Source organism: Natrix helvetica, assembly GCF_964273705.1.
Source record: "Natrix helvetica genome assembly, chromosome: 3".
Taxonomy (NCBI): domain Eukaryota; kingdom Metazoa; phylum Chordata; class Lepidosauria; order Squamata; family Natricidae; genus Natrix; species Natrix helvetica.
Genome location: NC_138549.1, coordinates 178149807 through 178169356, shown reverse-complemented (window position 1 = coordinate 178169356; position 19550 = coordinate 178149807). Strand labels below are relative to the sequence as shown.

The 19550-nt window shown below is 55.9% G+C and overlaps 1 protein-coding gene across 1 annotated transcript in view; it reads right to left on the bottom strand.

Moving 5' to 3' along the window:
* The window catches only part of SLC12A5 (solute carrier family 12 member 5), a 66254-nt gene extending 47200 nt beyond the window's left edge, over positions 1 to 19054 (bottom strand). The window contains exon 1 of the mRNA XM_081946723.1: positions 18825 to 19054. Within this exon, the coding sequence (XP_081802849.1) occupies positions 18825 to 18924 (100 nt within the window). The 5' untranslated portion in view covers positions 18925 to 19054. The remainder of the gene's footprint in view (positions 1 to 18824) is intronic.
* Positions 19055 to 19550: the final 496 nt, after the last annotated feature.

Here is a 19550-nt window from a genome sequence, read left to right as displayed (position 1 = left end):
TGGCTTCCTCCTGGGCCCTGGCAGCTTTACTGCCGGCCCACCTCCTCCCTGCCCTGTGGCAAGGCCGTGGCCGCTGTGCCCCTCTCCAGATGAGTTCGGCTCAGCCTGTCTGATGTCTTGGCAAAGAGGAAGGGTGGAACTGCCGTAGGGCTGGTGGGGGGAGCTCAGCCCCTCCGTCATGCCAGACTGGCCCTCCCTCAATTCTCATGCCTTCCCATGAGCTCCAGGGAGAAGGAAGACGACTCCAGCTTTGCTCTGACAGCCACACCCACACCCACAGGCCAAGTTCCACGGAGGCTATGACTGGCTTACTTCAGGTGACCCACGATTTACCTGGGGTCACGTCTCCAATTTGGATGACAACACCTGCTCCCCCACTGGGTCTGGTGCTATTTATGAAAGTTTTACACAAATAGATATAAACAAGTCTTTTCCCCCCCTAATTAACCTGGTTATCGGGGACTATAAATACTAAATGCCATCTGGTATAGGGTCTCCTGTTTGAGTGGGGGGTGGGCTAGAAGAAGACCTCCAAAGTCCCTTACGTTACTCTGAACAGCTCACCTCCAGATGCTGTGGCTGCTCCATCATTGGAAGATTTTTAAGGCGAGACCAGACAGACATTTGTCTGAAATGGTATAGGGCTTCCTGCTTGTGCAGGGGGTTGGACTAGAAGACCTCCAAGGTCCCTTCCAGCGCTCATGTTCTATGTTACGTCTGAAATTTTCATTCCCACTTTAGGCATAACACTAAGTGTTTCTATTTTTCCTCTATTTTCAAAACTTTTCCAAGGAATTGTCTACAATTTTGCAAAATAAACCAGGATTAAAACATAGTCATCCAATTAATGAGAGGCTGAGGCCCCAGACAAAGCGGTGATTGCTCTCCCCCCACCCAATTAAGTGAGAGTCTATCAAAACGGGAGAGTTCCTAACCTTATGAATGTCCATAACTTTCAGGAGAAGAAACATAACCCTCGTGAGGCCATAACATGTCATAAATACAGTAAGAACAGAGGAAAGTACAATTTAACACTTCAGGCTAACAGCGATAACACCTTATAATAAAAGTGAAGCATTGTTTAAAAATAATCCCTTAATGGCCTGGGGAAGCAGAGGGAGGCCAAGAGGAAGGCAGGGGGGGAGGGGTACCCTTGCTGCTTACCCCAAACGGAGAAATCAGAGGGACTCAACTCTTCTTCCGCCCCATCGTTACATCCGGAGGAAATTGGGGAGTGGGGGAAATAGGGCTGGGTAGCATAGGCTGGGAACCAACAAAACAGGGGAGGGTCCCGGTCGGCAAAGATGCAGTAAAAGGACCCTTCCAGCCTTTGGCTCTGATGAAATACAGAGAGTCCTTGATTTACACCGCTTCATTTAGTGGCCATCCAAAGTTACAGCTGCACTGGGAAAAATGACTTATGTTTTTCACACTTATGACCGCTGTAGCATTCCCCATGGCCATGTGATCCCAAGTTCAGAGGCTTGACCATTGGTTCACTTCATTGTGATAAGAAAGTAGTAAAACTCACTTAACAAAGGTCTCATTGAGCAACAGAAACGTTGGGGTCAACTGTGGTCATAAGTAGAGGACTACCTATATATCCTAGAATGCTGAGGGAACTGGTGGGATTGCTGTGGAGCTCCCAGCCTTCCCTCAGGAGACCAGAGGATTGGAGAAGAGCAAGTAAGGTGAAACACCCCTTCCCCTCATGAAAAGGAAGAGAGAGAGAGAGAGAATCCCTCCCACTGTTGACCAGCCACTCCAAGCTCAGACCCTTCAGGAAAGATGTCCTGAAGGACACGGGGCTTGCGCTCCTCTCCAGCCACCACATCAACCACAGAGAAGGCTCTGAAAGCTCCTCCGCATGAGTCCTGCCTGGAATTTCTTGTAGCCGAGCAGATCACGGGCACCCCATTCATTCGTTAAATTGAGGCCCAGGCTGAGCATCCTGGGTGAAGATGCCCTGAAGGTCAGCCATATCGGGACTAAGGAAAACGGGGGTGGTCAGTCTGGCCAACCTTGCTGGGGGTCTCCAGGGGGCTACCTCCATGAGTGGGCAAGTGAACTGGCTGCTTCCAAGAGGGCTTTGAAGATGGCAACCGTGACCCATGCCACTTGCTCCACCCAGGAGAGCAGGGGAAAGGAAGACATTAGACCCACATTCTGCTCCAAAATATTCCCACCTTCCCTGTTTTCACACAATGGGTTTCATCTGGGGATTGAATTGAAGCATTTTTTGGGCTTCCACCAGACATTTCTTCATAAATAATCCAACAGGGAACTGCAACTTAATCCACACCAACCCTTAGTCCATGTGGGAGTGAATGGCACCATTCAGCCTTGGATTTTCCGAACCCCCGGCGACCCTGTGGAGGGTGGCCGCCTGATCTGGCCATAAGCAGGTTGTGAGCAATGTTGCTGCTCCCTCTGGCCTCCTCTGAAGGGGGACGCAGCCAGCCAGCCAAAAGTGATGTGTGACTCAGCGGCCACCTGTAACTCCTCCCAGGGAGACCATCTGGGAAGGAAGGAATGGCCTTAGGGGAGGAAGGAGGAGGAGGAGGAGGAGGAGGAGGGAAGCCACCAAGGAGGGACTTCCAGAAAAGACGACTCAACCCTGAGAAACAGGAGACTGAAACTCAGAATAAACCCACCTGGATTTTGTTTGTTGTATGACGGGACAAATGTCTGTGGAGCTCACGGTTGTCCCAAAGGTGCTTTTCCAAAAGGCAACTGGATTTTCTTGGGGTTTTTTCCCTTTGAAAAAGTTTTGCTTCTCATCCAAGAAGCTTCTTCAGTTCTTCTGAAGAATTGAAGAAGCTTCTTGGGTGAGAAGCGAAATGTTTTCAAAGAAAAAAATCAAAGAAAGTCCAGTTGTCTTTTGGAAAAGCACCTTTGGGATCTATGATTGGACAAACAGGAACTCTGATCCAGTTGACCTGGCCCTCCACAGCTCCAGAAGTTCCAGATGTTAAACCGGCTTCTTCTGCACATTCTCCACCCAGCTTCCCCCCCCCTCGGTCACTGCCTCTTCATTTCCACCTTCCTGTCTCTCCTCAGCCACTCTAGGCCTCCAGAGATCTGCTGACTCCTTTCCCCAAATTCCATCCAAGGCAGACCAGGCGGCTGCGCCACACAGCTCCCACGCATGAAAGCATCAAAACACGCCACATTGCCCAGTCGCAATGAAACCAGGCAGCATCACAAGCGTCATGGTAATAACACCTGACCACGTCTTATGGCCCGGCTCACACAACATGCTTAGAGAACAGTCACCAATATTACCTCCCAGCTACCTTAGAAGCAGGAAGCAAACTCTGAAAAAGACTAGAGGTGACACGATAGCAGTCTTCCGATACCTGAGGGGCTGCCCCAAAGAAGAGGGGGCTGACCTCCACAACATCAGAAGGCAGGACAAGAAGCCATGGGTGGAAACTAATCAAGGAGAGAAGCAGCCTGGAACTAAGGAGGAATTTCCTGACAGTGAGAACTGTCAGTGGAAGGGAAGTTGCCTTCGGAGGTTTTGGGTGCTCCAACATTGGAGGCTTTCAAAAGGAGCCTGGACAGCCGTTTATCTAGGATGATGTTGCATCTCCTGCCTGAATAGGGGGCTGGACCTCCAAAGCCCCTTCCGACTCTATTAGTCTATTCGTCTATGCGAGGAAAAAAAGGGACAAAGCAGTCCTTGGATTTCCACAGCATTCCAGTCCGATGAACGGTCAAGAGACTTCAGAGTGGCATCTTCATCTTCAGTACGGGTGGTGTTGGGCAGGCAGGCAAGCTGATTTTTTTTAAAAGAAAGGGCCCGGTCAGCCCTTCTCCAGACCTCGTAAGGTGGAGGAGCTGCTCTTTTAGCAAGAATACCAGAATAATCTCCACAGCATTCCCAGGACCCCCCACCCACCCAAGAGAGAGGGGGCTGTTTGGACTGGTGACCCCAGGGGTGTGAACTCCCCTCCCCAGCCAATTTCTCCAGGGCTTTGGGTGCTGCCAAGGATGGATCTGGGGGGAGGAAAAGTAGGAGGAGGAGGAGGGGGGGGAGGCACCTCCATCATCACCCAGAACAAAGCACCTGAGAGGCCGATCTCACAATTACGGAGGTTTCAACCCTTGACCCCACAAGGCACTTTGCCTGAAGCTGCTCAAGGACCGTCCCAAAGCCGCCCCTGGGGCAGAAGTTGTCTTTTAGCCACTGCCAGGTCCACTCATCCATCAGCTGCCTGTCCTGAGGACGGAAGAGGCCTTGAAGGTCTGCCTACTTAGGGGCCACCTCTCCCTCCCCACCCCTGGGTGAGATCCACTGCAGACGCCCATCCTTTGGGTGGGGAACGGCCCTCGAGAGCCACTCTCTCTTCGCATTAGAAGAAGGGCAAGGAAGCGCCTCCTTCACCCGACTTTGGTCAGATGATTCTAATCCAGAACCTTCTTTAAGTTCTACTTTAAACTTTGTTCTGTGTCTCCATTTCAAATGGGAGCTGCCTTGGGCAGTCAGCCGCTAGACTGAAGGTTGGCTAGGAGTCATGTGAGCAAATCAACAGTCAAGGAAGCATTTATTTAATGTTTATTTGTAACCAGCTTTTATTATACTTTTAGACGTAACTCAAGGTGAGGAACCTGTCCAGGACCTTTTCTCCTTCTAACAAATGCAGGGGAATCTTTGTAGCTCAGGGCTGACACGGGGGGCTCCTTGGTGCTCTCTGAGCTTTCCTTGCTTCCTTCCTTTCCTTCTCCTGTTTTCCACACAGAAACAACCCTGTAAGGTGGGTTGGGCTGAGAGAGAGTGGCTGGCTCAAAATCACCCAGCTGGCAGGACCTGAACTCATGGCCTCCCACTTGCTACCCTCGTGCTTTAACCACTAGGCAAGGTGCTCCCCAAATGTGGGAACTGTAAGAGGTGTGGACTTCAACCCCCAGAATCCCCCAGCCGGCATTTTGGAGTCCACAAAGTTGCCCAAACCCTTCCCCCAGAGCAGGACCAAGCGGGCTCCTCTCTTCCTTTCATGGCTGTGGCGTCTGCTGGTGGGAGGCCTTCTCCTCTAAAGCATCCCCTGCCCAGAATCAGAGGCTCCAGGTGGTTCCTTCAGAGGAGCTCCAGAAAGCCGGCAGGTACAGGTGGCCGAGCTGCTTACGAGGATTTTCCACAAGGCCTGAAAAGGGCGGGGGGGGAGAGACATTCAGGGGGAGGCTCTCTTAGGGCCCTCCCCCAAAGGCCTTTCCCCCACCGGAGCCCTTTACCTTTAAGAAGGGGGGGGGAGGGGAAAGGAAAGCCAACCTGCTCCCTCATGCAGAAGACGGGTTTTTTATTAATGTAATTCAATTGAATTTATTTTTTGGGGCTTTAAATAATGTGACTTTTTAATTGTTTTAATTGTTAATTGTTTGTTTTTTAGCTATCAGCCTACCTCCTCCTTGTATACGTCTTATATACGTCCTTGTTATATGTATGTCCTGTCCAGATTTGTATTGTATTGTACTTTGTATTTTATTTGTTTTGTTGTACGCCGCCCCGAGTCCTTCGGGAGAGGGTGCGGCTTAGAAATAAATATTGATTGATTGATTGATTGAAGACGGCAGCATCTCCTGGATGCGGGGAGGACAGGCGGCCTCTGCTTCCCCAGGTGGCTTCGGTGGTCATGAAGCCTTCCGTGTGACGTGACAGGGGTTGCATAACAAGCCGAAGAGGAGAAAAAATGGCACTGCTCAGAAAAGGAACATTTCTCTTTCTTCCCCACAGCCTCACCTGGAAATGCTCCCTCCAGCTTTCCTCAGGCCACAATATAAAAAAGACAGAGCTGAGACTCTGGGAGGAGTGCAGAGAAGGGCAACAAAGAGGATTAGGGGGCTGGAGGCTCAAACACACCAAGAACGGCTGCAGGAACTGCAGGTATAAAAAGAACTAGGAGTGACCTGACAGCAGTCTACCAATATTTGAGGGGCTTCCCAAAGAAGGAGAGGGGGGGGTTCCACCTCTTCTCCAAAGCACCTGAGGGTAGAACAAGAAGCAATGGATGGAAACTAACCAAGGAGAGAAGCAACCTGGAACTAAGCAGAAATTTCCTGACAATTAGAACAATTAACCAGTGGAACTGCTTGCCTCCAAGGGGTCGGGGGGGGGGGGCATGACAGAGAAGCCAGCGTGGAACAGGCCACACAAGACTCTCCAAGGTCTCTTCCAACTCTGCTATTGCATTTATATTTATTTAAGGCAAAAGCCTCCTGGCTCAAGGCAAGGAAAGCAACGCCCTCTGAGGAAAAGAGCCACGGAGCAGAGCCGGAAGGAACAGGGAGTGGCAGAGGGGAGCAGGGAGAAATCCCCCCAGAGGCTACTGAGCAATGGGGGCTTTTAGCAGGGGCTTGTGTGTGGGGGGGGGGGAATCAGCATTGCCTAAAAGGCTGAGCATCAGAGGGAGCCCTGCACAAGAGCCACTGACTCCAGAGGAGAGGAATGGCACCACCAGCAGAGGTAGGCTGTTCTGGGCAGCCAGGCAAATCTGGGCCACTCCAGCTGAGGCCCCCCCAGAGGAGCAGGCTGTGAGGGTGCAGGGGGGCACGAGGAGCCAAGAGGGCTGAGGGGCTCATCGTGGGGGGGGGAGCACCAGGGCCGGGCAAGGCAGCAGCTGCTGAGCCGGCCGGCGGAGCACCTGGGACAAAGTGGGTCTCCACGGGCTGCCTCAGAGGATGCCGGACCCAGTGGGCAACGGCCATGTGGCTTTGGGCCACTGAGCAGGCCCAAGACGGCGCCAAGGCTTGGTTTGTGCGTGGCTGGTTACGCGTCTAATGTGTTTAGGTCTGCCAAAGCAATCCAATCACATGCTATTTCTTCTGTTTCTTGCCAGAAAATAAAACAGGAAACCTCCAAGGTTTGGTGCAAGGGAATCTTCTGGAAGACCCTTAAAAGGTGGACCTGTTGGCCGGGCTGGGGATCTCGGGAATTGGGGAACTGGTGAGACAGCTGCCCCGTATGTCAGGTCAGAGAGGCTTCCCTGGTCCTTCCAGATGATCTGTGTCTATGTGGTCTGCTTGGAGGGATGTCAGCCAGAGTCACTTTGCACAAATGGAAGGAGTGAGCAAAAAAGCAGCCAAGCTCCACGGGTGCCCAAGGATGCCAGGAACACGGGAAGCACGATTGGGGTGGGCTCTCTGTGGTCTCCCTGGAGCGAAGCTGGGGTGGCCCAGGGGGAAGGATGGGCAAGACGTAACCCAACAGAGAAGGAGAGGAGAGGGCTGGAGACCCAGAGCAGCCATGGCCTTCCCGATCCATTTCATTGCCTGACCTGCCACCAGCAAACTTCTCCCCAAGCAGATAGACTGCCCACTGCTATGGAGGCTCTTAATTTCAAATGGGGTGGCCAAACACACATACCACATACAAGTCACTTTCTCAAGGCTTTGGAGGTCACCATCTGGCAAGGCCCCTGGTGATGCCCAGGAGCATGGATGCTCTCTGGCCGGGCATCGCCGTGCTGTCCAATCTGGCTGCCCCCTTTCTCCCCCGGGCCTCATGCAGCCTTCAGGGGCCGACACACCTCACTCATCAGAGCAAGAGGCTCTGCTGTGATAAATGAGCTTGTGTGGCCTATTCAGTCCCCCCCAAGGGGTTTGGTGTGTGTTGAACATCCACGGATCCTTGGAAAGAGCGAGTAGGAGAGGCCCTGGCAATAAAATGGTCAGATCACAGAGAAAGCACCCATCAAGGTTGTGGGGGGAGGGGAGAGCCACTGAAGCCCATCATCCATTGCCAGGAACTTTTTGGAAACCCCCAGGCTGAAGGGTTGAAATAGATGAAGCCCCCTCCCAACAAGAGACAGGCAGGGGTCACAGAGCCATCACTGTCTGGGATCAGACCAGGTCTTGGCGGATGCTAGCCATGGCCATCCCTTTGGGTGGCCTCCCGCTCTCCCCCCTCAAATCAGTCCTGCCCAGGTCACGGAGGGGAGGGGCATCTATCCTGTCATGACCTCCAAGGTCCCTTCCAACTCTGCTACTGTTTACCCTTGGGGGCTTCATGTGCCCAAGAGCCCTGGGAACCAGTGCCCATCCCTAGACCCCCTGGGACCAAGTGGCTGCCTGAATGGATTGCTAGAATGGATGACTGAACCGCCCTGCAGCTTTCTCACGGATTGCTAGGGCTGGAAGGGACCTTGGAGGTCTTCTAGTCCAACCCTTGGCTCAAGCAGGAGTCCTTCAGCATCCTGGATGAAAGGTGGTCCTTTCTCGAAAACCTCCAGTGACAAAGCACCCACCATTCTGGGAGCAGCTTTGTGTCAGGCGTCCATAATGGCTTGTTCAGGAAACGGAGGCTAAATCAAGCCAGGTTTAGCCTGGGGGGGGGGAGAGAATTCCTAGGCTACTTGCGTGGAGAGGGTGTGTGTGTGAAAAATGGCCCCTTCACCTCCTCCACACCTTGCCCAGCAGAAGCCTTTGCTGAGTCTCCCAGCCCTGCTTTGTTTCTCAGCTGAACCTGTTCATTGGGGGGGGGGGGTGGATCCCACCTGCATCCTCCTCCTCCTCCTCCTCCTCCTCCTCCTCCTCCTCCAAGCCAGAGATTGCACCCATTCTGTGTGTGTGTGTGAGAGAGAGAGAGAGAAAGAGAGAGAGAGAGAGACTCTCACACTCTCCCCACAGACCCCCAGTTTAGAAAGCTCCCCCAGAGAAGGGAAAGGCTCCAGGGTGTCCCAATCAGAGCAAGGCAGCTCCTGAGCATCTCTGGGCTGCCTTGTCAGCCCTTCAAGGTAGGCCAGGTCAAGCGGGCCAGTCCTGAACGCCAGGGGAGCCCACCGGGGAGGAAGCCAGGCGGCCGGGCAGGAGGGAAGGGAAGGGGCGCCGCAGCTGCTCCCCGCAAACGTCCGCCAGCGGCCCAGCTCGGCCCAAAGCAGCGCAGCCAGAATCGGCCGCGGAGGCCACGCATCGCCGGGAATGGAGCGTCCCCGGCAGAGCAGGCGCCCACCAACCGGGCGCCCGGAGGGGGGGAAGGCCGGCCGGGGGGACCCCGAAGACAAACCCCCCCGCCCTTCCCGACGGGCCGGACAGAGGGAGGCGAGGTGCTCTCCTTGTCGCCATGGAAACCGCGGGTCCCCGCCTGCAGTCGCAGGTTGCTATGACGACGGCCGGCCGGGCACGCGCTCCGGCGTTGTCATGGTGGCCCGGCTTCCTCCCAGCCGCCGCCGCCGCCGCCGCCGCCGCCGCCGCCGCCTCCTCTTCGCCGGGCGCTCCGGTGCCTGCTGGATGGAGAAGGGGAGCTGTCCGCCGATCCGGCGTCGTCGGGCTCCGGCTCCGCTCCGCCTTTTCCGTGGCCTTAGGCCGCCTGTGGAAGCCACTGACCCTGGGCGGCCCCCGGCGGCCCCGGCAGAAGGAGCCCCAAGCCAGGCGGCCAAGACCCAGCGGCGCCCCGGCAGCCTCTTCGGAGCAGCCAGGTCGGAAGGCAGGAGAGAGCCCAGTCAAGAGCAATCCCGAGGAGGAGGAGGAGGAGGAGGACGGGAAGTCCCTCTCAGCAGAGCCTCCCTCACCCCCAGCGGAGATCCTCCTCGGAGGCTGCCTGCTGTCAGAGTGGGGCATGCAGCCATGGGCCCCCAGATGTGCAGGAGCAGCCAGCCGAGGTTCAAATTAGGCCCGGGATGGCTGCTGCTGCTGCTGCTGGACCCCAAGGGGCTTCCTGGGGACTCAGGGGAGATGGAGGAGCCCGGGATTCACACTTGGCTGCAGCCTGGACCAGAGGGCTACGATCAGCCACACGGCCTGCCCGAGAAACGCAGCCGCTGCTGAAAGTGCCACTCTGGCCACGGTCACTCACCCCCAATCCCACTCACAGCGGGCATCTTTGGACCCAGCCTTTCAAGCCTCAGAAAAGCCCTTTTGCCCGGCATGAGACGGCCAAGCTTCGGACCGAGGGCAGCCACTCACTTTCGGAGAAGCAGGCAAGCCGTATGTGGCCCCAACCGGCCCTTTCGGAAAGGCCTTTCTCCCTGACCCCCAAGCGGCCCTCGTCTCCCCACGGCCCCAGGAAGAGATGCGTCGGATAGCTTCGCACGTGAGGCTTTGTGCTGCTGCGTGGTGTGTAAAGGCAGCCAAATGGGACTTAAACAAACCATGGCTTAATATTGGCAGGGTCCCCATGCTATGCTCACAGGTTAAACTTCGGGGCTTCTGCCTGATTTTATTCAAACATCTGATGTTTTTAACCTCTTCAGGAAGGCAGAGGGTGTGTGTGTGTGTGAGTGAGAGAGGGGGAGAGGGGGGAAGGAGAGAGAGAGAGAGAGAGAAATAGGCTGGAGGCACCACAGGTAGTCTGTGACTTACAACTACTCACTTCATGACTGCTCAAACAGTGGCAGTGGCACTGAATAAAGTGAGTTAAAACTGGTAAATTTACAACTCTTAGACTTACAACTCAGTAGCAGCATCTCCGGGGTCATGAAATCCAAATTTCGGGGCTCCCGGGGTCACCCAGGATTGCTCCCTGCAACCTTCCCAACTGGTGTCTGACAAGCAGGAGAAATCAGACTTGCTTAATGGCTGCATGATTCGCTTAAGAACTGCAGTGATTTGCTTAACATCGCTGGGAAAAAATGTGGTCATAAAATTGGGTGCAACTCACTTAGCAACTGCCTTGCTTAACAACAGCAATTCTGGCCTCAGTTGTGGTCGTAAGTCGAGGATGATCTGCACCTATTTCCACTTGAGGCTTCTATCCACATCTTCAGATGAACAGTTGGCTCCTGCTGGTCTGGTGTGTGTGTGTGTGTGTGTGTGTGTGTGTGTGTGTGTGTGTGTTTTTGACAGCAGAGATAAATCATCCCTGACAGGCATTTTTATTTCTCCCCCCGGTTATGACAAAGGGAACTGTGGCCCCAAAGGGCCTCTGGAACAATTCCCCACAGGAGAGTAAATACAGATGTGGCACAGCCTCCCCTCCCCACGCCCTGTTGGCTGCTACTCATGACCAAGCAGAGGAGGGGGTGCTGGCATGGCAGGAAGGCTGCACAGCAGGAGGAGGAGGAGGCAGCAGAGAAATTTCAGAGCTGCCCAGCCAGCCTTTGACTGGCATTTGCAGAAGACGAAAGGAAGATGGCACTGCCCACGGAGGGTCAGCCCTCTGGTTGGGGAAGCAACTGTAGATGTCAGGCGGGAGAAAACAAGCCAGGCTCTGGCCAGAACACCAATTCTGGGTATTTTACAAGGGACAAATGCGGAACGAAGTGCAGCCCTCTCACGCTTCCAGCCAGGGATGCCTCTTCACTAACGTGGCATCAGTCAGGAAAGTGGCATCAGTTCCAGGGGAAATGCAAAATACGATCACTTCCACAGGTTACCAGCAGAGGGAGCTCCATGTCTGCCATTCCTCACCTGCAGTGAAAATTCCAGCCTCTCTCCCATCTAAGGCCACAGTGGGTCTGCCCTCTTGCTCCTTTCCCCATAAGTCAGCCTAGCCAGGAAAACTGGCAATGACAGTCAAAAGCAACAGGAGCCGGCAGCTGTCCGTAGATTGCCAGAAGGCCCCACTTGGGAGGTCCTTGGTGCTCCCAGGTGGGAGGAAGAAGCCCTTTAACAGGCATCAGCAGACCTTAGAAGCCAAAATCCCCCACTCGGTGGAACGGAGGTTAGCTATTTCATCAAGGAGAACATTTGGCCTTCTGATAATGTTCGCGTCTTTGGACTGTGAAGAATCTTCAAAAAAACAAGTGGAAAAATCTCACATGAGGAGATCTATGGATGTTTCTGAGCTAGATTTCTGCAAGAAACTGAGCGCCTCGGTCACTCAGTGGCTTCTGACCAGCAATGTGGCCACGGTTGGGTGGCGGGAACATCGGGTGTGACCCAGGTGTGATCAAGACTGGTGGTGACTTTCTCCATCTTACTAGGTGATTGAAGAAGCAGCACATCTGGAAGACTGAAGAAACAAAGGCCACTGGGAAAACAATTCATCTGGTTCCTACTTCAATGCAGCACGTGGGATTTTTTAGCCCACTTAGCTAAAGTGGCACAGGTCCCACTGCTCCCTCCCACTTTCCCATGCGAACCCTGCGTGGTCGGTCCCTGGCACAAGACCACCCAGGGAGCTGGTGGGGTAAGCGTGGGCTTCGGTCTTGGCTTCTCTGGTCTCTGCCCAGCACTTTAATCACTGCACCAGGTTGGCAGCCAATGCTGCTGCTGAGCCTGCGGCTGTTTTATGATTTACGTGGCCGCCAACATCCAGGGCTCCAGCAGAGGACAGAGACTCTCTGTGCGGCTCAGGCCGGGCCCGCGGGGTCCTTGGCGCTCTCTGGGCCAGGCTGCTTTCTTGCAGACCTCTCAGGCCCCAACTAGGGAGCGTCATCAGTGCAGCAGTGAAGAAGCCACCCGCTCAGACAGTGAAACGGCTGCAAACAAGCCACCAAGTTCAGAGAGCACCAAGGACTCTGCAGCCCTCCAAACCCCTGGGATTTTTACCCCCTTTGCTGCTAGGAAATTAATTAGACACGAAATCTTTGGGGAAAGACAGATTTTAAAATGCACCAGATTTTTTAAGAGATGTTTTTGAAAAGAACATTTTTTTCCTTTTTTCAAAGAAACCAAATTATGTTCCTGTCAGTTTAATGTGAACCATCCCTTTAAAAAGGTCAGTATAATTACGTAATATACTAATTCTCCTTTAGCCCCTCCAGGATTTGCCTCTCTAAATGGAAAGATTCCGACTGACTTCTAAATCTTGTCCTTCCTCACTGGTGAGTTAAACAATAAAAGCAACTAAGAAATAAGCAGGTTTCATTTAAAAAACAGCCCATATACATATTCTCAAGTGAAGAAGAATGAGGGTGTTGGCCAAGCACACGGGTGATCCTCAACTTGCAACCACAATTGGGACCAGAACATCCGTTGCTAAGCAGGTTGGTCAGTAACTTAATCTTAATTTTATGACCTATTTTGCCATGCTCATTAAGCAAATCACCATGGTCTCTAAGTGAAGCCTGGTCGTCGTTGTCATCTACCCCCCCCCCCGGTTGGCTTTGCTTGTTGGAAGCTGCCCGGGAAGGTCACAAATGGTGACAACTGGCAAGTGTGGTAAATGTATGCCGGTTGCCAAGCACCCAAATTTTGGTCACGTGACCAGAGAGACGCTGCAACCATAACAACTGCAAGGAATGGTAGGAAGTCACTTTTTCAGCACAGTTGTAACCTCAATTGGTCCTTAAACGAGTGGACGCCAGGTGAGAACCACCTGTATTCCACCTGTTGGAAGGCTACCGGAATTGGGCATGGACCAGAGAGGACATGAGAGCAGCCTTCCAGTACCTGACGGGCTCCCCCAAAGGAGAGGAAGCCCACCTATCCTCCAAGGCACCTGAGGGCAGGACAAGAAGCAACGGATGTAAACTCATCAAGGAGAGAAGCAACTTAGAACGGAAGGAGACATTTCCTGACGGAGAGGACAATTAATCAGTGGAACAGAAGTTGCCTCCAGAGGCTGTGGTTTCTCTATCAACCCTGGAAGTTTTTAAGAAGAGATGGGACAGCCGTTTGTCTGGAATGGCATATAGGGTTTCCTCCCTAAGCAGGGGGTTGCACTAGAAGACCTCCAAGGTCCTCCTTTCCCACTCTGAGGTTCTTATGACACACCTGAGCAGAAATGAATGACGGAAAGAAATTCCACAAAGAGAATGTGTAGGAAAGTGAAACCTGAGGAATTCTGGGACTTGACGTCCACAAGTCATCCAAGGGCCATACTTCCCGTGGAAGGCGACTCACGCAGGGCTCTCCGAAAGCAAGCCAGGGGGGCTGCTGTGCGGCCAGATGGAGCAGAGGCCGAAGTGGGGCTGGTGCAGGGAGGTTTCCACGCTTGGAGCTTTGCAGGCTGGCTGGACCAGCCCACCCATCGGAGGCAGAGAAGCCCTGAGGAGTTGGAGCCAGGCAAGCAGGGACTGAAGATGGCTTGGGAGCCCTTCCCCACCGGGTGGTCCCTTCCAGGAGCCGCCCCTGTTCCCGGCTGCTCCAGGGGCCCTGGGAACCCCCAAATACAGGTAGTCACAATTGAGCCCAAAATTTCTGTTGCTAAACGTGATATTTGTTAAGTCAATTTTGCCCCATTTTACAACCTTTCTTCCTACTTTCCAAAATGGATCCCACCTAGACTGACCCAGCATCAGGCTGACCACTCTGAACCACCTTCAAGGACTGCCCTGCACAAAGCGCATTGCAATGGTCTAGTCATGGTCATGCACTGCAAAGCTGTTCCTTCAGAGGCGGGGGGTCCCCATGAAGAGCAAGCCCCTCCCTCAAATCCAGCCCCTGCAACCCTCTGATATGAACAGAGCTTCTGCTGATTGTCCCCCCGTCTGATCCTTACATGCTGAAGACCCTTGGAGGTTCTAGAGATGTTTGGTCCCAGGAATCCACCAGAGGTCCCCCAACATCCTTTTCCCACTGCGGCCCTTTAGGCAGAAGCAGCCCTCCAAACATTTCAACACATTAAAATCATGGAATCAAAACTTGCTCAGTGGTTCAGAATTAATTTCTTGCCGGGTGCAATAAAATCAGCTGGGAGGGTTTGGGATGCTGTGGGGTAGAAGACAGCAGCATCGCCACCAGACGGATTTGAAACTGGCTGACAAACAGTGCCCAACGAATCGTCCTTCCAGGGTCTACAACACCTACATGGAGGGAAGTGAGCAGTGGACCGAACCACAAGGCCCAGGACTCTTCCATACCTTCATACATGACTCAGGTGAGGGAATAGAAGGGGAACTCATCAAATCTGCAGATGACACTAAACTGGCAGGAATAGCCCCCACCCCACCCCTTCCAGAAGACAAGCTCAGGATCCAAAATGATCTTGGCAGACTTGAGCCCTGGGCCCACGGCAACAAAATGTGGAGAAAAGCAACATTTGACACCTGGGCAGGAAAAAGCCAGAACCACCCTTGGTTGTATAAAGGGAGGCCCTCCTCAACCACGTGGCCAAAGGCTCTGAGGGCCAAGAGTGATTGTCCTATCAGAAGCTGCCTCTAGAGGTCTGGACAGCTGAACAGCCAAGAGTGACCCAAACAGAGCCAGGAAGTGCACCATTCCTCCAGGGAACAAGCCATCATAGTCATTCAGACAGCAACCCAGATACTACAGCCCTGCTCAAAGGCACAAAAGCCCCCTGCACAAAAGCCCTGCGTGAGAGGACTCTCAAAGGCCTCTCAGGGGGCTGGATGGCAGGGCACTGCAGGACCCACTGGCCTGGAAGCTCCCATGGGCATCTACTCAGGCAGGAGGGCGGGCACGGCTTTCTCCCCCCTCCCCCGGAAATGAGTCTCAGCCCTGGGTCTGCACCTCAGTCCGCCCACTGCCAGCGTTTTGATGTTGCAGAGGTAAACAAAGGGATGGCACTGGACTGTGGGTAGGGGGGCTTCCTCCCAGATTCCCTTAGGACAACACATGGCCTAAAATAAAGCCACCCAGCTCTCCAGCTTAGACCCCTCCCCATGCTATCCGCACCCGCAAGCACACAGGGTCCCGGCTGCAGTGGTTTTTCACCACACCTGCCAATGTGCCAGCCTGCCAGCTGCTGCCATACATTCCTGGGGGTCCTCAAATAATCTCCCCCCCCTTCTTAAGCTGCTTCACACTCTCCAGAGAATCCACCAAAGGGGATCACCTGGTCCTGTTCCTTGGGGGCGAGACTCTATCTGCAGCCCCCCCCTCCAGTGCTACGTCCCCTCCGGGCAGGGAGACTGAAGTGGCCGGTCAAAGGCAGTTCCGCTTTCCAGTCCCCTTCGGGGGATGAGGGGGGGGGGCGAGCGGCCGGCTTCACTGGGCACAGAGCTCCCTCTCAAGACTCCAGCCTCCCATCGCTGCCTCTCCCCGGCCACTTTGCCATTTGATGCCCCCGGCTGAGCCGCATGGTGGGCGGAAGCATCAGGGCTGAGAGGCTTAAATGTCAGCCAGGTGTCGGGCTGTCTGGAGCCGGCCAAGGGCTCCAGGAAGGAGCCGCATTCGAACCCAAAGCTCTTCTGCAAGCACTGCAGGATGGGAAAGAGCCCTTCCTCCGGACACTTCCAGCTGGACGGCCCAGAGCCCTCCCCACGGGGCTCTGCGTGTCACCTTGCAGACACGCCGGGAGAAAAGGAATCGGACGGAAGGGAATGCGCAGGGAGAGCTTGGAATTTGCACCCGGGAGGGCACGGAAGCTTCTCCGGCAAACAGCCCCCCCCCACCCCCACCTGGCTGCCAGGTTTCATCCTTACCTGGAAGGGCTTCAGCCCCCATCAAGGGGAGCCTCAACCGATTCCCACAGTCCAGATGCTCCTCCAAGCCCTCAAGCCTCCCCGCCCCCCAGAAGAGCCTAGAGGAGGGGTTTCCAACCTTGGATACGTTAAGACCCGTGCACTTCAACTCTCAGAATCCCCCAGGCAGCATATAGTGGGCATTCTGAGCGTTGAAGTCCACAGCCCTGGCCCAGATATTCCAGCCCACCCACTTCTGGCTCCCCACAGGGACCAGGAAGAGGCTGGAGAGGCCCCCCAGGACCTCACCCTTCCCAGCAGCTGCTGAGCCGGTGGGAAGTGCCAGGCAGCCGCCTGACAAGGAGCCACAGAGGACGGATCTAGTCACACCAACCAGGCGTGGCAGCACTTACAAGACGTGGCTTAAGGAGAGTCCAGTCCAAATCCCAGCTGAAGCCCCTGGGGTCACCTCAGGCTGACCAGGGCTGTGACCAGGCCGGAACAAAGCCTGGGCCGTGGTTCTCGGCCTGCCCGGTTCCTTCCAAGAACCGAGGACTGTGGAAGCCCAGGACTTGCTTCCTGACACCCCCACCCCTCCCTCTCAGCCTCCCCCACCTCAGCAGGAGAACCAGGGAGTCCTCGACTTACGACCACAACGGAGCCCAAAATTTCTGTTGCTGAGTGAGACAGTTGTTAAATGAGTTTTATCCTGTCTTATGACCTTTCTCACCACAGTTGTTAAGTGAATCATTGCAATGGATAAGTTAGTGAAATGAGCCCGTCCTCCCCATCGCCTTGGCTTGCCAGAAGGGGACAAAAGGGGATCACGTGACCCCGGGACATTGCGACCGTCATAAACACGAGTCGGTTGCCAGGCAGGGGGAGTGAAGCAGAACCAGGAAGGAACTGAGGGAGAGCAAAGGTAGGAAGGAGGCCTCCCCTCCCCATCTGGTCTCCTACGAGGGTCCCACCCAGGACCAGAAGATCATTGCGGGGGAGGGGGGGGAGTGGAAGGGAGGATAGCCAGCTTTCTCCCCCCTTCTCCCTTCCCTGCCCCCTTTCTAGACATCCATCAGGCGGCTTCTCTTGGGGGCCATTTCCTCCTAGGCTGGGAGTCTTCTGGTCTTCCCCTGTGAGGCTGCTCCAGACCCCTAACCCTCCAGCGGCTTTTCCTACACCCTTCCAGGACGGACGGACACACCCCAAATGTGGAGAAGCAGCGCATTGCTCTCCTGGCACGGTGACACCCCAGGGGGAAAGGGACACGCAGTGGCCACCGTGGCTCTTCTCCTCCAGCCCTCAGCCAGCATCTCTACCTGCGACAGCAGCTGCAGGATCTGGCCGGTGTCCCCCCCCCCCCCCTCCTCCCAGCCCCAAGGTCTCCCTTCTTCTGCCTCTGCTGCATTGGCGACTCCCCACCTCCTGCCCCCAAACGCCCCCTGCTCGGCTGGCTCCCCCCCCCTCTTGGAAGAGAGGCTCCTTTGAAGGTTTGCATGGCCTCTGGTGATACAGCTTCTCATTTGCTTGGCTCCCTCCGTGCATTTCTCCGCCTGACTGATCAATAGTACACGGTCCCAAAGCCTCAGCGCCAGACTCCGCCCGCCCATGGGGAATCCTCTACGCATCCTCCCTGGAGGAAAGAGCTGCCTGTGTGTGTGTCTCCCCCCCCCCCCCCATGGCTCCAGGACCTGTGAGGAAGACTTTCAGAGGCCAAGCCAGCTGGAGCTGCCTTCATCCTCATTCAGCCAAGGAGCCACAAAAGGCTGAGAAGCCACGACTGATGGGCCTGGCAATGTGGGGCCCATGGGGAGGGGGGTGTCCTTCTTGCACCCTCAAGTGCACTTGCTGTCCCCCCCCCCAGCAGTTTCCTGGCCACTTCCTGACGCAGGAGGGTCTTTTTCAGAAGGGCTTAGACCTCAAAGGAATCCTCTGCCTCTTTGAAATCAGGGCACCAAATTCACCTCCTTGCCCCCCTCCCTAAGGCTATTAAGGGAAAAGTCCAGGCAGCTGAAGGGCCACGATGGTTTACTCAACAAATCAGGGTTTAAAGAATGCAGGGCACCCTGCCTCCAATGTTTCTTCACATGCCCGGACAGGACCGGCACCCCCTCCTCTTCTTCCGCGCCTTAATCCAACTGCCCACCAAGTGGTCACCTCGCGGCCTCCTCGACTTTGCTCCAACCGTCTGAGAAATGGGCGCATCCCAAGGAGAAAAAGCCTCTGAACCAACCAAGGGGCTCTCAGAGCGGGCCCGACGCGCAAAACACCGCAAGGGAGTAGAGATGCGCCGGCTCAGCCCCACACCTCTGGTCCCCCCCCCCCCCCCCGCCAGCCTCTCGCCCTTTCCGAGGGGAGGAAGGTCAGGCGGGAGGGCTGAATCCGCTGCCCGGTCGGGCTTCTGTGTTCCGGCCCGGAATGGCCGAAAGAGGATCAGTCCGGAGCCCGGACAATCGCGAGGGTCCCCAGCGGGAGGAGGAGGAGGCCCCCCCGACAGCCCCGGGTGGTCGCGGCAATGGAGCCCCGCCGCGGCGCTCTGCAGCCCGGCCCCGCCTCTCCTCCTCGGTGGCCTCCGGGCGGCGGAGAGGGCGTGTCTGGGCAGCCGGGCAGCCCCGCCGGCCACGAGCCGAGCGCGCGCCTTACCTTGCCCGCTGCTGAGCGGCACCTGCGCCGGGGCTTCGGCGGCCGGCGCTGTGGCCGCGCGCGGCTCCTCGCCGGCCGTGACCGTGAAGCGGCGGCTCATCTCGCCGGCCGGGCTGTCCACGCTCGCCCGCTCGCTTGGAGTGGCGGTGTCGGCGGCGGCGGGGTTGGTCCTCCGGCGCGGCGGCTGAGCGAGGACTGGCGGGGCCGCGGCCGGTGGGCAGTGCTGGCGCCCTGGCTCCACGCCCGCTCCGACGCCCAGCTGCTCTGCCGGCGAGGGAGGGAGGGAGGCAGGGAGGCAGGGAGGGGGAAGGGAGACACGAGGCGCGGCGGCGGCGGCGGGAGCGACTGAGCCGCGCTGCCTCCCCTCCCCTCGCGCGCCACAGCTCGCCGTTAATCGGCGGAATTCCCCGCGCGCCACCTTCTCGCCGATCGGGGCAGCGGCCGCGGAGGAGCCCCTTCCCGCGGCTGCAGGAGAAGGGCCGGCGGTGTATGCAAGGGCAGCCCCCCCCCCCGCCTCCCTCCCTGGGAAAAGGGGGCAGCAATGAAGCCGCGGCAGCCGGCAGAACAAAGGCGGGGAGGGGGAGGGGGGGCTTCGTGTGGAAGAGGCCGCAGGTGTGAAGGGCGGCAATGAAGGAAAGCAGCGCAGCAGATGCTGAACCCCCGAACTCAACGGAGTCCCCCCCCCCTTTTTCCCTCTCTGAAAATGGCCGAATGGGGAACATTCAG